General features: G+C 38.0%; 2 protein-coding genes across 3 annotated transcripts; one reads left to right on the top strand and one right to left on the bottom strand.

Moving 5' to 3' along the window:
* The first annotated feature begins 9,088 nt into the window (after positions 1-9,088).
* Positions 9,089-14,954, top strand: LOC140864344 (ubiquitin carboxyl-terminal hydrolase 24). The gene is made up of 8 exons (XM_073268479.1): positions 9,089-9,236; positions 9,346-9,443; positions 10,245-10,886; positions 10,989-11,176; positions 11,502-11,746; positions 12,784-12,929; positions 13,182-13,358; positions 14,443-14,954. Exons 2-8 carry the CDS (start codon positions 9,426-9,428, stop codon positions 14,629-14,631), a joined length of 1,605 nt encoding a protein of 534 aa, XP_073124580.1. The 5' UTR covers positions 9,089-9,236; positions 9,346-9,425; the 3' UTR covers positions 14,632-14,954.
* A 197-nt stretch (positions 14,955-15,151) lies between these two features.
* LOC140864545 (scarecrow-like protein 3) lies at positions 15,152-17,554 on the bottom strand. Of its 2 annotated transcripts, none has more exons than XM_073268796.1 (2): positions 17,273-17,554; positions 15,152-17,006 (listed from the first exon to the last, which is right to left on the bottom strand). In XM_073268796.1, the coding sequence occupies exon 2, from the start codon at positions 16,954-16,956 to the stop codon at positions 15,547-15,549; it is 1,410 nt and encodes a 469-aa protein (XP_073124897.1). In that variant the 5' UTR covers positions 16,957-17,006; positions 17,273-17,554; the 3' UTR covers positions 15,152-15,546. The 2 variants fall into 2 exon arrangements, with proteins under 2 accessions (XP_073124897.1, XP_073124898.1); XM_073268797.1 differs by having other exon boundaries at positions 15,152-16,984.
* Between the last annotated feature and the right edge of the window lie 39 nt (positions 17,555-17,593).

Here is a 17,593-nt window from a genome sequence, read left to right as displayed (position 1 = left end):
ATTACAAATTTTAAGTTTCATCATCATGATACATGTTTTACTACTTTAATATATTATGTTGCATGTCCATATTCATGTTGAGCCGTGTCTCCTTCAAGATAGCATTAGTAATAGGGTCGCTCAGCCCTACATTCCTTGATATATTTTCTGACATCGGGAGACGTCGTGATGATGAGGACTAATGCTACGGTAGACCAGAAGAGTGTGTGGAGGTACCCAGCGGAGTTGACCCAGTTGGTACTGCATACTCATTGACGTCCAGACTGAGCAGATATCTTGTTAAACAGTATCCATTGCATGCATCATACTAGGTCTGTATACTCGTGCTTATCGTATTAAGCAAGGTCTCTCACGCTCAGTGTTTTTTCTTGGATACCCTATTCGACGGGGCAGGTCTCAGGTTAGACGACGCCGGTGGGTTGAGACAGGGTTGAGAGCTGGTGTTGTGGATGCAGTGAGTTTCTATTAGTTTAGTAGTGTTACTGGTTATTCGATTTGGTTTTTTAAATAGTTATTGCCCATGGTTTTAGTTACCAGTTGTATACCGCCTATTTTGTTTGTAAACACATTTTTAGTTTCCACTGTTTTATCTATTGCTTCAGTTATCTCGATTGCATGCTTATTAAGGTTTAGATTAGGTGATCCGATTAGGGTCACTACATTTATAGTATCATAGCATGCGTAGGATTTGGGACTTAGGTTTGACTTTTTGGATTTTTGATGACCATCAATCCTTTTAGACGACGCGTAGAGACGAAGAGAGTCACGGTAGTGTAAGGCATTGGGGAAATGATGATGCTCAGAGACATCCCTGTACGCACCGCCATCACCGTGAGGGTAGACGCTGTTTTAAGATGCACTGATTCTGTAACGATCCAACATCCTTCCATCGCATCTCTCCCCAACCCGTAGCATGGGCTCGGATCACATGGTTCGACGGGCATCGCAAATCATGACCTCCCCACTCCTGGCAGTGGGTTTTTGCCCTCCCCAGGGATAGAACCTTGCACCTCCAAGATAAGTACAAGTTTTTATCATCCCTGTATGTAACACCCGAAAAATTTTAATACGTAAATTCGCATGCATAATTAGGGAAAATAATTATTTAAAAATTTATATTTGGGTTAAATGACATTTATGTGTTATTATGTGAATTATATGCATGATTTAAATTTATTTTATCATTTAACCCGCAGTTATGGTATTTTTGGATTTTTGAGAATATTTATTATTTTGATCGCGTAGACGGGACCGTGGATGAACGAGATACCAAAATTCTTAGCCAAAAATATTTTATGAGTTTATGAGCCTTAAAATCTTATTTTAAGGTATTTTGTCAAGAAAATTTTAGTATTTAATTATATATTTATTTAAGAGTTGATTTTTAGCCAAAATAAGTCATTTTAATGACTTTTATTAATTTTTAAAAATACTATAAATTAGTATTTCGGGATTTTTTATTAGTTATCAGATTAGTAGGTATTTTTAAGAGTTTAAAATCTTATATTTATGTTATATTATCTACCTAATTATTTTATACTAGTTATTATCCAAATTTATTCCTAGTTACAAAAATTTAAAACAAAAACCTACCCTACCCTAACCCCACTCAGCCGACAACTCCCATCTCCTCCCACCCCCATTCTCACGTTCAGCAGAAAGCAATCTCCATAGCCGATCCTTCATAGATTCTTGGAGTCTTTGGTTCGTTCGTCGTCCCGGTGCGCCGTACACGCGATTATTGTCTCGTTTCTCAATCTATCTTCGTTTAAGGCATGTTTATTCTTTCATTTGAACACCATATAAGCTATTAACCATTCATGTTGGGTTTTATTCAGATTTTTATCAGATATTTTCGAATTATGCAATTTCATGGATGTTTGATGCATGTTTGAGTGTCTACTTGGCATGGCTCACATTTTTCTTCAGCATGGTATGGTCCAGGGCTGAGGGCTCGAGTCAGAGGGGTCCCAGGGTGCCTTAGGGTCGAGTTTGTTCAGAGTTTTAGGGTGTCATAGGCTGGAAACGAAGCTATTCACTTCTGATGCACACGGACGCGCAGGTTAGGGCTTTGGGAAGAGAGGGGTCGTTCTCCTTACTCAAGCCATGGATTTGTGTGTGGTTTGTTGGGTTTAAAAGATTTAGAGGTTGGCTAAAATTGAGAAGTGGTTTCACGGTCTTTGGTTGTTGGAGGAAGCCGCACGAACGAAAGTTTGGCGACTGCTCAGTCTGCGCGCGAGGAGGAGGAAGGCGTCTGGTGCAGAGCTTCGTTCTCACTCCTCGGGCCATGGTTTGGTCTAATTCTTGTTGTGTTAGAACCCCCTGGATGTGGGATATCCATGGGAGGTGGTGCTCCGGCCAGGGGCGGCCGGAGCAGGGCCCAGCCGAGAAGAAAAAGAGAGGGGTGATCGGGTTTGGGGTTTGGAGGGGGGTTGCTGGGTCGGGTTATGGGTCAGGGTTGAGTGCTGGGTCGGGTCAGGTAGTCATGGGTTGGGTTAAGTCGGTCCGGGTCCGGGTTAGGTGGGTCGGGCTTGAGTATTTTAAATTTTTAAAGGTTTAATGTTTTAATTGGTTTTTGGGTAAATTAATTTGAAATAAAATTATTTGGACCTCCAAATAATTTTATTTGGGCCTTAAATAATTTATTTAAGTTAGCACAATGATTTTTATGGGTTTGGGAGTCCATGAGAATTTTTGGGCCAGTCAGTGGATTTTGGATCAGTCTAGAGTTTTATTGGGCTTAAGTTAAGTAATTGGGCTTAAATATTTTATTTAGGTCAAGTTAAGTTTAATTAAGTTATTTGGGCTAAAATATGATTATTGGATTTTATTTAAGTTTAATGGGCTTAGAGTGAGTGATCAGCAGTCTGGACCAACCCATGAAAATAAACTAAGTCCGGAATATATATTTAATTATTTTTATGCATGAAGTCTATTTTAAGTAAAAGTATATTTATTATTAAAATTAATTAAATATATATTACGGACATATTTTAAGTGCATGCATACATGAAATATTTTATGATGTGTTTATGATTAAGAATTGAGCATGAAAAATATTTTTATGAAAATTGAAGTGATGTGACAGCATAGAAGTGGTTTTACCACTGACACAGAGGTAGTTCTACTACCGGCATAGAAGTGGTTTTACCACTGACACAGAGGTAGTTTACTACCAGCATAGAGGTGGATTTATCCACCTCCACGTACGATGGTTCTTTAGACTGATCAGTCGGCACAGTTATTAGTCACATTCATGGATATGATCATACTCAGTTTTTATGTTTATGACATGCTCAATTATGTTATGTATGATGAAGAATGTTATGTTATGTTTAAGATTTATGATTCAGCATTTATGTTATGAAAGATGTTTCCATGCATGCTCATGTACATGTATATGTATTAGTATCTACGTGATGCATTATTTTTAACCTTGTTATAAAGGATTAGACATGTTGAGCCCCTAGGCTCACTATGCTTATATGGTGCAGGTGAGCATGATGACATTTATGTAGCTCCTACCGATGGTGAGGACGTATGAGCTCACGGAGCAGTGGACCCCGTGACCGTCGCAGTTATTTAGTCTATTATGATGGAATTTTGAAACATGTTTTATTTTATTATTATTCCGCATATGAGATTTTTCAGCAGCATTTTTTATCATTTTAAATTGATGCATGAAACATTTTTAAGGATTTATTTATTTATTTAATATTTTTCAGGTTATTTAAGTAATATATGTTATTTTTATATACATATATGTATGGGCGTATATGTATAGTATTATAAAAAAAAAAAAGTTTTTTCGCATTTTTTTTAGTAGTAGGCGTTTCACTGTACCTCCAGGATAAGTACATAGATTCTTAAAGTGCTGGTACCAATTGAGCTCCCTATTTTGTAACGATCCGACGTCCTTCCATCGCATCCCTCCCCAGCCTACAACATGGGCTCGGATCGCATGGTTCGACGGGCATCGTACTCATACTAAGAATCTATGTACTTATCCTGAAGGTACAAGGTTCAAGTGCTGGGGAGGGAAAAAACCCACTGCCAGGAGTGGGGAGGTCATGAGTACGATGCCCGTTAAACCATGCGATCCGATCTCATGCTATAGGCTGGGGAGGGATGTGATGGAAGGAAGTTGGATCGTTACAGATTATTTTAGATGGGCCCTAAGACTTTGGTGGCAGGTGAGACTCCAGAGGTTATTGAGGATTGATTTGAGCGCATGAAGAGTTGTTTTCGTGTTTTTGACTGCTCGAAAGAGCAGATTATGGAGGCCATTACTTTTCTTTTGGAGGGTCATGCTCACAAGTGGTGGAGATTTGCGTCCGCACAGTTGTTCCAGGAGCAAGGCCGTGTTTTGTGGACGGACTTTCGTAGATTGTTCAAGTAGTTGCACTTTCCCCCAGCCCTCTGCCAGGCGAAGGCAATCGAGTTGCTCAATCTGAAGACTTAGAAGTTAGCTCGGTTAGCTCATGGAGACAATACATCTGGTTTTCACCTTCAGGAAGATGGTTTGTTGTGTATTTCGGGACATGTAGTAGTTCCTGATGATCCAGTGTTGAGAGAATAGATATCGTCTCAGACTCATCGCAGTAGATTCTCAGTACACCCAGACAGAATCAATGTGTACAAGGATCTCCGAACGAGGTTCTGTTGGAAAGTTATGAAGCACAATATTTACATGTTTGTGTCACAATGCATTATTTGTCAACAAGTCAAGACAGAGTTCAGACGACCAAAAGAGTTGTTTCGGAGTTTAAAGATTCCTGAGTGGAAGTGGGAACACGTGACGATGGACTTTGTCACCCATTTTCCTTTGTCACCCACTTTTCGTATAACCGAGACTTTATTTTTGATTGGATGACGCGACTGTATGTTCAAGAGATTGTACGTCTACATGGGATTCCACTGAGTATCGTCAGTCAAGAGATCCAAGGTTTACCTCCAGATTTTGGGGTAGCTTTCAGCGTGCTTTTTGTACTTCTCTGAGTTTGAGTACAACTTATCATTCGGAGACCGATGGTCAGTCGGACCAGATTATTTGCACCCTCGAGGACATGCTCAGAGTTTTTGTGATAGATTTTGGGCCAGCTTGACAGGATCATTTGTCCTTCCTAGACTTTGCTTATAATAAAAGTTACCATTGCAGTATTGACATGACACCTTTTGAGGCCTTGTATGGACGCCGTTGTCGTACACCATTGTTTTGGGATGAATTTGGCGATTGTCAAGTTGAGGGACCAGAGTTAGTGCAGCAGATCGCAGACAAAAGTAGAATTGATCAGATAGAGAGTTAGAGCTGCTCAGGATCGACATGCAGTTATGCCAACACATAGCGTAGACCTCTGCAGTTTCAACTTGGTGAGTAGGGATGACAATGGGCTATATATAATATATAATAAATAATGTTAATATATATATATATATATATATATATATATATAGAAGTGTTAAGATTCCCAACAAATTCCTGCCCACTAAAACCCTATGCCGGGTTTTAGTTGTTTTTGTTTTTGATTTTTCACACCACTAAATCACGGCATTGGATTTTAGTGGTCGGACACAAAGTGTGCATCATTTGTTGGGAAGCTAAAAATTTTTTTATATATATATATATATATATATTATGTACGTATATAATATAATATTGTATACATAATATATAATTAAATATGTACTTACATATACTATATATATTTCATTTAATATATATTCATGTATGTATATATAATAAATAATAATTCAATTTAAAAAAATTTAAAGTTAAAGATAAGGGGGTAGGTGGGTCTAACCGGGTTTTAATGCGGGGCGGGGCGGGTGGGTCCAAAAAAGAGGTGGGGCAGGTTTGGGACCGAATTTTTCCTAGCGGGGCGGGTCCTGAGTTTGGGTGAACCCGTCCGAAACCCGTCTTGTGTCATACCTACTGGCAAACACGTTTTTTCTTAGAGTTTCACCTTTCCTGAAGGTGATGAGGTTTGGGCTGAAAGGTAAGTTATCGCCAAGGTTCATAGGTCCATTTGAGATTCTCGAGAAGTTTGGGGATGTAGCCTATATTTTGGCTTTGTTGCCCTATCCTTCCAGTATTCATGACATATTTCACGTATCTTTGTTGAGAACAGTACGTTGCAGATGAGTTTCATGTGTTGCATCCGACGGATGTTCAGTTAGAACAAGATCTGTTGTGCGTGGAGAGACCCCTCAGGGTCATTAGAAAAAAAAAAAGAAAGTACTTTGGAACAAGATCATACCCCTAGTCATGGTGCAGTGACAACGTTGAGACACCGAGAAAACGACTTGAGAATTAGAGAGTCGTATGTGTTCAGAGCATCCTGAGTTGTTTTGAGGGATGTATTTTCTTTTGTTTACAACACTTGGACTTTGTAAATTGTTCAATTGTATTATAGACATTCTTTTGATTTGTTTTATTATCCTTAGCTTAATTTCGAGGACGAAATCTCTTAAGATGAAGTAAATGTAGTAATTTGTATCCCATTTTACGAGCTTAATCTCTTAAATATGATTAAGAGATTTCAATCTAAATTAACCAAGTGATTAATTAGATCAAAAATATAGAATCAGGACTTCGGAACCACTGAAGAGATCGAAACTTCAGAAGTAGGTTCGGAAGCATCGAACCATAACAACAAAGATCGAAAGCAGAGAATGAGTTCGGACCTTCCGAACGTGAGATCGGAGCCTTCGAAGGGTAGGCCATGTACACTAGTGACATGTCGCCAGCGTTTGGACATGCAGACACATGCATGAGATTGGAATATCCGAAGGGTGGGACTAGAATTTCTGAGCAGTACAGTACGACACGTGGAAGACATGCGCGTTTGGAGCTTTCGAACTATGTATCAGAGCTTCTGAACCATTGCCTATAAATAGGGCATGTGAGGCTCGCATTTCACTTGCCAATTTCACTTGTTTTTCCCTCTTATTGTTGGTGGTTTGTGAAGATTTCTAGTCATCTAGTCAAGGCTCGGGTGTCAGCGAGACACTTCTGTAGTCGCAGTGGAGTTGTTCCCAAGAGTTACTGCTTTCGACATCAAAAGGATGACTATGGACGCATGTTTAACACTAGATCCCTAATAGTATTAGAGGATATCTATTAGCTTAATTAAAACTTTTAAATCAGTAATAGTGATGTGGTAAATATTGTCTTGTAGACTTGGACTCTAGATTGATGCTACTAAGATTGCTCTAATGAGGTACGTAAGTACTGACTGTAATTGCCAGCAAGTATGCATGCTTATATGTTGCACTTTATGAGTCATGATACATGTTTTACTGCTTTGATATATTATGTTGCATATGCATATTCATGTTGAGCCGAGTCTCTTTCGAATTTCGAGATAGCCTTAGTAGTAGGTCGCTCAGCCCTACAGTCCTTGATATATCGTTTGACACCGAAAGATGCCATGATGACAGGGATTGATGCTACTTGGATCAGACGAGTAGGTGGAGGTACCCAGCGAAGTTGACCCAAGATAGTGCTACATACTCATTGACGCCCAGACTGAGCAGATATCGAGTTAACTAGTACCTAATAATTTGCATGCATCATACTAGATATGTACAGTCGTGATTATCGTATTGAGCGTAGTCGCTCACGTCCAATATTTTGTTCTTGGACACCCTATTCGACGGGACAGATCTCAGGTTGGACGATGCCGGTGGGTCGAGACAAGGTTGAGAGCTGGTGATGTGGATGCAATGATTTTCCACTAGTTCAATATTGTTACTGGTTATTTGATATGGCTGTTTAAACAGTTATTACCCATGGTTTTAGTTACCGATTGTATACCGCCGGTTTGGTCTGTAAACACATTTTTGGTTTCCGCTGTTTTATCTATTGCTTTAGTTATCTTGATTGCATGTTTATTAAGGTTTAGAGTAGGTGATCCAGGTAGGGTCATTACACCTGTCAGGTTGGCCCGTCCAGCCATACAAAATAAGTGAGTTGGGTTGGAAGCAAATGACGGGTCGGCCCAGCCCGCCCAATGGTCGGTTGTGGCTGTTTGGGTTTCGACCCACCAAAGCCGCAAAAATTACACGTAAGTCCGTCGGATTGGCCCGCTCCACTACCTAAAATAGGTTGTTGGATTGAGTTGGATTTGATTGATATTTTTTCAACCCGCTTAAAAGGTTGACCTCCTTGTCCCATCTAATGATGAATTACGATGAATTGTGGGCCGGTCCGTTTTGATACCTCTTCGTAATTGTGTATTAGATGTGTAAGTTTGAACTGAATAGTGAATAATAAGCAAATTAAATAGACCAACCGACAACCGTTAACTTGGTGCGGGCAAACAAAGATTGGTGCGGACAAACGAAGATGGAGAAAATTATAGGGGAAAAATAGAGGGGAATGGATGGAGAAAGTGACCATATGCTACACAACCTTCACTGCAAACTGCAAAGCCGTATAATACTTGACATTAGATAGGTTAGATAAAAAATAATTATTATTTTTTTAAAAAAAAAAAAGATTAGAGGGCGGAACACAAATGAAAACTGATTTTTTGGTTCAATAACTTTTTACATTTTGATTTTGATACAATAACTTTTGAATTTCGGCTATTTTGGTCCATCTACCACCGAAATGTTCAGTTTTTTTTTTTTTGAAAACTTTGATTAGTCGGTAGCTAATGCTAATGTTACCAAAAATTTGCAGATTAATGATTTTAGTTGAGAAATTAATTTATTTAAAAGCAACTTAATATAAAAAGTCTTACGAATCAAATAAAATTTACAAATTTTACGCATTCTATTAGAATTTAGAACCATTCAATATTGTGACACCAAAATATGTTTTATAGGTTTTTTTTAGATATATCAAAATATCCGAAATTGAAGATATTATATCAAAACAAAAAAATTAAAAGTGGACGGAAAAGAAGACAAATTACTGAAAAAAATTATTTTCCCAAAGAAATCACATATTTATGACCAAGTGCAATTACTATGACGGATGGAAATATTATTAAATAGTAAAGATTAATAAAAACGAATTTCCCCTTCATCTATTACATTTGTTTATTATAAAACAATTATAATTTCTGCGACTGCGAGACTATCCCCTACTGAATAACTTTTGCGAAAACCTAAATCTTGAATAATAGTCCAAAAACTAGCAAAATTCTCTACAAAGTTTCAATATTTCTTCTTCCTCTGGAGATTAAAGCAAATCCCATTGCCGGAATTGGTAGATGCGCCTGATTGAGGTCAAAATTCTGTTCAGTGTTCTGTTTCTTTCATGTCTTCTTCCACCTTCTCTGTCACCTCTTTTAACTCTGAAAATAAGTTTCCTCATCATTCCTTAATCTTTACCAGAAGCTTTCCTAGACGTTTTCTTCTATATTACATACCCCAGAAGTTAGTGTCCTAAGTTTCCGAATCGACTTCTTCGCAACATGGGTGATCCCTCGAAGGTCCGTTCTCTTTGTCAAAGACCCTTTATTCGGTTTACATTGCTTTCAAATATCTTTGTTTTGATATGGTAATCCTGACATTATTCTATGTTTTGATGGGTTTTCCCCATTTTTTATATGGGTATTACGTGAATGTTGTTTTATTATATATATTTTTGGCCTTTGAGTGTTACTATTCTGTGTGTGTGTGTGCGTGTTTTTTTTTTTTTTTTGAATAAGATGAGTTTGAAATATGGATCCTTTGAATTATTGGTTTGAAGTGAAGCGTATTAAAAAGATTTAAAAAATTGTATTCTTTACCATTAACATAATACAGTGGTTCAGTTGGTCTGTATTCAACAAGGCCTGAGTACTGAACTAATGGTGACTTATAGTTGCATACATCTTGTTTTTGTGCATTGTTCTGTTGAACTTGCGGTTACCAAAAAAAACGGGAATACATCAAGACGCCTCAATGAGTCCTGAAATGGAAAAATTAGTAGTAGATTTGAACTGATATTGTTCTTAAATGATTGACACCTGAAGTGAACTTGTAATGCTAACCTCCTGTACATTGCATTAGTACACTGTACACCAGTTGGGGGCACAATTGATATCAAATGACAGTAAACAATCAAAATTAATGCAGAAGAATGACAAGACAGAAAAGTTTAATCTTTTCAATATTGTCGATTGTTGCATAATTCTCTGGCTTTTGTTGGGAAGCCACGTGTTGGTCAAAGATGTGCCTGTCGATGACCTATTAATTAATCGACCTATTAATTAATTAAATGCTGAAAGTATTACTTTCCTCTTCTGTAGGTGTTTCTTTTTGGGTCATTCACGGAGGACGAAACCAAATCTTTGCTAAATAAGGTTTCTTTTGTGGCTAAAAATTCTGATGAAGGGAATGAAATTGAAGCCAATTCCTCAAAGAAAATACCTGAATTAACTTTTGGTAGTTTTAGCAGTACCTCTAACATACAAGATGGTTCTCCAAATGGACCAGTCTGCTCGCATCCCACTAAAGTGCAAAAGGGAAATGAACAATTGCCATCTACACCATCCAGCAACCACTTTCCAATTGTGACAGATAATGGAAAAACTGCTGACTCTGATCATGGCCGTGATGTGAGAAATCAAGCAAGAAGTAGTGGAACAAACTTTCCTGCATTATATGGTTTGAATGATGAAAGCAAGTCTTCTAAAAAATCTAGCTCAGAATTGCAAGACTTTGATGGTGTAAAGTTCAGTGATTCCACGAATAATTCATCAGTTAAAGCACATAATGAAGTGGCCCTTCATAAGGCTGATGACCCTCCTTTAGCTGCTCGAGATGTGCTACCTCGAGGTTTAATTAATTCTGGGAATTTATGTTTCCTTAATGCAACACTCCAAGCTCTCTTGTCCTGTTCTCCATTTATTCTGCTGCTACAGGGATTAAGGAATCAGAAGTTTCCTAAGGTTTGGTGTCTGTACTCATTTAGTTTATTCTGTAAAGTGGCCTGGTTGTTGGATTTTGTATGCTGTGGTTTTAATAAAACAAATTCCATTTTCTCTTTATAGGTTGGCTATCCAACATTGACTGCATTTGCAGAGTTCATTGCAGAATTTGACTGTCCGGGTGGAACCAACATAAAGAAGAAAGATACTAATGTACTTGAAACTGGAAGGGCTTTCAGCCCTATCATGTTCGAAGCTGTGTTGAAAAATTTTAGCCCTGATGTTCCCTCTAGCATTTCTGGGAGGCCTAGGTTCGTGCTTTTCCACTAAGTTATCATTGTTTGTCATCTTCTAGGCTATCAAGTGTCGATTTCAGTCTAAATTTTACTTGATAAATTTGAAGGCCTATGTAGCAATTTGAGTCTTGTAGGAAAGATCATGCTCATATAAATATTCTGTGGAATTAGCCACCACATCGAGTTGCATCAATGCATCACATGATTGATTAGAAGTAGCTGTAGTGCACTATGAAGTTTGTGTTGAAATATCGTGTCTGATGCATTTTGACGTGCCTTAGTATCTTAGCAAACTCTCTCATTTAAGGAGTTGCAACATTTGTATTCTCTTTGTACACAGACAAGAAGACGCCCAAGAATTTTTAACTTTCTGTTTGCATCAAATGCATGATGAATTGCTGAAGTTTGAGGGGCAAACCCAATCAGATGGTCAGAAACCTTCTTTGGTTTCTATATCTGAAGATGATGAATGGGAGACAGTTGGCCCTAAAAATACATCTGCAGTGACAAGAACACAAAATTTTAACCCCTCAGAACTGAGTAAAATATTTGGCGGCCAATTGCGAAGTGTTGTGAAGGCAAAAGGTATGTTACCTAGTGATTGGCTACGGTACCCTTGTACCATTTTGTGCATGATGTTTGGACTGTTGGTTATAATCAGTATGAATGCATGGTTACACATTTACCCGATTTGACTATCTCGTGTATGTCAAGACTCAAGATCCATGCATTCTTTTCTGGCTTGAAAAATAACTTTCTACTGAATGTCTCAAATTATCTTCTTCAGCTTTTAGTTTATGTAAATTGGTGTCCATGTGGGTATTATTCTCTGTATTTTTTTTCCAAATTTCCCATCTTGCCACCATTTCTTATTTTTCTCAGTTGAAAGGTGTTTGTTTTCTTCCTTTTTCTCTTTTCTAAATTTTCTCAACTCAGTACTACTCTCTGGTGCACGCCTTGTCAGCTTAGCAGTCTCCCATACTTTTGGTTTGCTGTGATTTTACTTTTCTAATTGAGTGAGAACTATTAAGATAGGCGAGAAGCATGAATTGCAATACACCATTTATAGTAAATTTGAACACACTAGATTTTCAATGGTATTCGGGATTTCTATTATGATATTTAGGCTCATTTAGATGAGCCATTTTAGATGGACCGAGTGAAAATATAGTACTTGTTGTCTTTAACAGTTTTAGACCCCCCATAATTAGATCTTTTTTGTTGATCACGCACATAATTTTAGTTGTGGTCATCATAGCGGGACATAGCAAATCCCCAGAATATTTCAACTTTTGGTTGTAAATTTTGTGGTGGCGAATGATACTGTATTTTTTCTGACATGGAAAATGCTTGAAGGATCAAATTTGTTTTGAGGGAACAACCCCAGTGATCCTACCAATGTCCTGAGGTTTGATTAGTTGAATAGTCCTTCTTGGAAATTCAAACCAATTATGTTGTATAAGCATTTTTCAGTGGTAGATTACCCATGCTAAGATTCTATTGTTGTCATTGAAAGCTCCCTATATTATCACTGATCTCTATTACTAGTTTAATGCTTTGTGTTATATCTTTGTAATTTTTATTTTAAGAATTAATGTTGTCTCCTATTCTTTTACTTACAGGCAACAAAGCCTCTGCCACTGTTCAGCCATTTCTTCTGCTCCATCTAGATATTTCTCATGAATCAATTCAAACAATTGAAGATGCTCTTCATTCTTTTTCAGCCCCAGAAACTCTCGAGGAATACCGAGCATCATCCACTGGAAAAGTATGTTGATTTAGTTTAAATCATTTTATCAATGGGGCGTGATAATATGTATCTTTTGGAGGATATTTTATTTTTCCAGTATTCATTTGCCTGATCACAATTCAATCAACTTAGCAATTTTTGACATCACATAACTTTTGGAAAATATACAGTACATATACCATCAACTATTTAAATTTTTTCTTTAATCTCAAAATTTTCGTAAATTTTTTCAATGGGTTGATATGCTCTTTTTTTTTTTTGAACTTTCAGGCTGGAGTAGTAGCTGCCAGAAAATCTGTAAAAATACAGTCACTTCCAAAGATAGTGATTCTACACTTGATGCGTTTCAGCTATGATAGCCGTGGCAGTACCAAATTGCACAAACCAGTGTACTTCCCTCTTGAACTGGTGCTGAGTCGTGATCTGCTTGTTTCTGCTGCGTCAGAGGTAATAATTTTATGTACCATTTCTGGCTTCTTGGATGTAGCTCGATAATTGTGACTGTTCTTTCCTGCGACTCAAAATGTCTGAACAATGCAAGAGGCAAAAGTCAACATTTCAGTCACCATGCCACATAAAGAAAATGTGTTAATTGTTACTGCCCAGCAACTCCCTTACCAAACAATTTCTCCAACAACTTATGGGAATTGAATTTGTGACCTTGAATTTGATACTAATGGTAGGTGGAGCATAGACAAAAAATAATTACGTATAAAAATAGTGAAATTCAACTTTTTAAACTGTATGATGATTCAAGCACCATGGTTTGATAGTTGTGTCACATATCCAGCCACATAAATGTAATCCTGCAATTGTTGCTTCCCGAAACTTATTTAACACATTATCGTTCCAACCATAAAATACACAATCTTATTTTTCTATTAAACCACAACATTATTCAATCTCTTTCACCTGCATCCATCAATTTGAGATCTGCGCCTACCAATTTACTTTTATTGACATTGGACCATACCCCTAAAATTGTTGATCCTTTTGATTTACCTGGTGATTTTCGTTTGTGTGCTTAAGTTTAGTTTTTGGCAATGGGTTAATATGTATAGGGGTGGCCATGAACTGTTGAATGTAGAGAAGCATTGGTGAGAGTGATGGTGCAGAATACTTATTTTGCACTCCTCTGTAGTCAAAATGCTGTCAAATTCTCTACGGATCTCGCAAGTTTCTGTGTCAAAGTTTTGAAAAAATTTGAGATGTGAAAAGGGTTCAATAGATTCATGATTTACCTTAAAACTGATTTCGTCATTTCCGCTATTTTTTGGCTTCTTATATTTTCGGAGTGTTTCGTGCATTTAGTGTGATTCTATTTGTTTCCTTGGTGAGCGTCTTTATTATAATAATTTTTTGGAGTAGTTTCTATAGTAAATATTTGAAGCATTTAATAATTTCCATTCTTGAGATTCTTGAGTGAGCTTGTGGATTATGAGCATATCGGGAAGGTCTATTTGGCTACACTTCATGGTTTCTATGAAATAGAACATAACCTGACCAAGATTACATTCCCTAAAATGTGCAGGGACGAAAATACGAACTTGTTTCCTCCATCACACATCATGGGAGAGAAGCATCCAAAGGCCACTACACTGCTGATGTGCGTCACCCCAACAACCAGTGGTTGCGTTTTGACGACGCATCTGTTACCGCCATTAATACGAGCAAAGTTTTGCATGATCAGGCATATGTTCTCTTCTACAAACAACTGTAGTGGCCAGAAAACACGAGAGCTCTGAACTCGTCTATTATATTTCAGAAAACGAAAATCAGATTAATTGATTCGGCCACGGCTAGTTACTTAAGCATTGAACCGTCGATCTTAAATGTGTCGATGATGATGGCGATTGAGAGACATCTGGTTGCTTCGTCAAGAGCTACAGAAGATGTGGCATTTTTGTTCATTTAGAGAAGCCTAATGTTATTGTATATCATATGATCTGAGAAATCGTGGATGGTATTTACTAAGATTTATATACATGATAAATTCTATGGGATTTTTTTTAAATTTATTTTATTATCATTTACAGATAGAAATCTATTTTTTAAGGATTACAAGTGAAACAGAACTTTTTGCTTGCTTGCTTCAAATTTATTTCCCAAAAATATTTACTTTCACTTGTAAGTTGTAATACACTTGATTCTTTCGAGGATGCTTGCATACAGCTAGGGATCAGTATGAATTAATACTTGAAATTCACTTTTTCAAGAACTTAAAAAATGTGGATTATATATTTTTGTTACAGGCTTTTCTCAAGAAATAATAGTAGATAAGATGCATTCTCTTGCCTCTCAAGATTAGATAATTATACACAATTCACAAATTGCGATAATCGATACAACGACGAGTTCATAAGATCCTCAGTTATATTATTATTCTTCTCTACCATAATATTTCCTATTACATTAGTCGGGATACACACTAGTAAAATAACATAAGAGATGCAGTACTTTACCTCCGGCGTGCATCCAGACTACTGTAATGGGAAAATGGCCGGCTCGACTTCGGAAGAAGCCGGTGACCGAAGTTTATCACCTAACCGTGCATTATATGCCATCAAGCAAGGCGGGGAAAGGCCATTTAATATCTCCTTTAGATAGGTAACAAAGGTGCAAACATACGATTCAGTCATCTGCTGCATCGTATAAATCTCCAGGCAGAAACTGAGAAGAGTGCTTGATCTTGCCAGCAGATGATGAAACAGCCATTTTCTTCTTTGATTTTGTATCCATCATAGTTATAACTCTGCAACAATCTTCTTGCTCTCAGCATAACATGGTAACTCAAAGGAACCTTTCCGAATCCGGCCAACTCAAGTCTAGGAATCCATTTTTCGAGTTTTTCATGCCTCTGCTTCCTATCCACGCCCTCACTCGCCACAATATTCTTGATTTCCTCTCCGAACAGCATCTTCTCAATCCTTTGGCGTTCCATCGACCCCCTTGGCATAGTCGAGTCCAAGCAATCAAAGAGTGCCGCGTAGAAGTTCAGTGACTCCATTATTCTATCCATAAAGGTTAATCCGTTCTGGTTTGATTCTTGCTCTGCCAACATCATTAGCTTTGGAGAGAGGCCCCAAAGCCCGTTTAGAAACGTCGCCATATTAGGCGATGTGGCTAGAGGAACAGGCGACGATGATGCAGAATCCGGGCTGGTGTTACATATGTTAGTCCCATCCTTCTCAAGAAAATCTCCAAGATTTTGAGTATTCATCTGCAAGACCCTTCTCAAGTGTGCTGCACTTGGACTATTAGTAAACAGAGAGGAATTCTTCCACAAAGCTTCATCATCAACCGCTAGAAGAGAATGGAGCTGAAGCACAGAACTTATGGCAACAGCTTCCCCTGTTTTCACACGCAACTTTTCGACATCAAGATTCTCTAACTTGCAAACTAGAGGATTAAACTGAAAAGGGATGTCTAATCTCTCCGCTTCTTCGTTCAATTTCCGAGCAACTATATCCAACACCTCTTTCTGATCATGAATCCCCGAAATCCTTAAATGAGGCGGCCCTTCCGGCCGTGCACTCATCTCATGAAGAAGACTGATCCATTGAACAGGCTGGAAGCAATTCAGATCAATGATATGAACCACTTTCTCCCCTTCCATCGCTTCCATGATAGCTTGATTCGTGATCACATACGAAAGCTTCAAGAACGGACAGAACTCGTAAAACAGCTTCTGGACAAGGATTTCATCCGCAACCGAAGCTATTTTAGTCGAATTCAGGGCCTTGTGCAATCCAGGCCAGCCTTTGAGCATTCGATTGGCAAGAGCTTCCGAAAAATAGGCCGCGATTCGTTGCATTGTATCGCCATCAGGAGAGGCTAGATGCGAAATGTACTCGAGGCTTATGTTGGCATTTTCTACGTTCCCTGAGGCCACATGATTGGCGCAGGCAACAAGAAGATGGATCAGACAAAGGCCTCTTTCCTCGGATCTCATTTCTCGGAGCCATGGTGATCCTGAGAAAGACATCATGGAGAACTTCTGCAGAGGCGACGAACATATGGACGATGATCCCTCCTCTTGAATCATTTTCCACTATAAGCCTAGAATCTGGCTACTGGATATGCAACAACACTGATCTGAATCATTCAAAAAGATTTCAAGACTAACTTTTTAGTAAGAAAATGAATATTCTGCTCTAAAATAGGAACTTAACTTTTTCATACACCAAGAAACTATCAACTTATGAGATCTCTTACAGAAGAAACAGACACCAGTACCACACAAATCAACCTCAGAAAGTAAATCAATTTATTTGAAATAAACTTTGAGCTTAGTTTTGGGAATGATCATATACTATTTTGCTGCTATGTTAATCACAACAGAGAAAGACCAAGAAACTCACCAGAATCAGCAGGCAAAACCCATGAAGAAGAAAAAATTTCAAAGTGGGAAGCCCAGAAAAGAAAATACGAGCATCAATGGTAGCTCTCACCATTAACGTTAGGCAATGAAGTCAAATGAAGTTAAAGCATATTAGTTGTCTGGAAGGACTTTTCCATGGCTGCTTTTTGTGCATGTCTAATAATTCAAAAGCAGTATATTTTGTCCTTATTGCTTTGTTTTCGTGGAAGGGCTCAGAACAATGTGGACTTTGGGAAAAATGCAGACTCCTCCCCTCTAATAAATGTAAGTCCCCATTAAAACTTTTTCTTGTCATTATACG

The sequence above is a fragment of the Henckelia pumila genome, chromosome 4 (genome assembly GCF_033568475.1).
Source record: "Henckelia pumila isolate YLH828 chromosome 4, ASM3356847v2, whole genome shotgun sequence".
NCBI classification, from domain to species: Eukaryota; Viridiplantae; Streptophyta; class Magnoliopsida; order Lamiales; family Gesneriaceae; genus Henckelia; species Henckelia pumila.
Note: the sequence above shows the minus strand (reverse complement) of the source record. Positions and strands in the feature narration are given on the sequence as shown.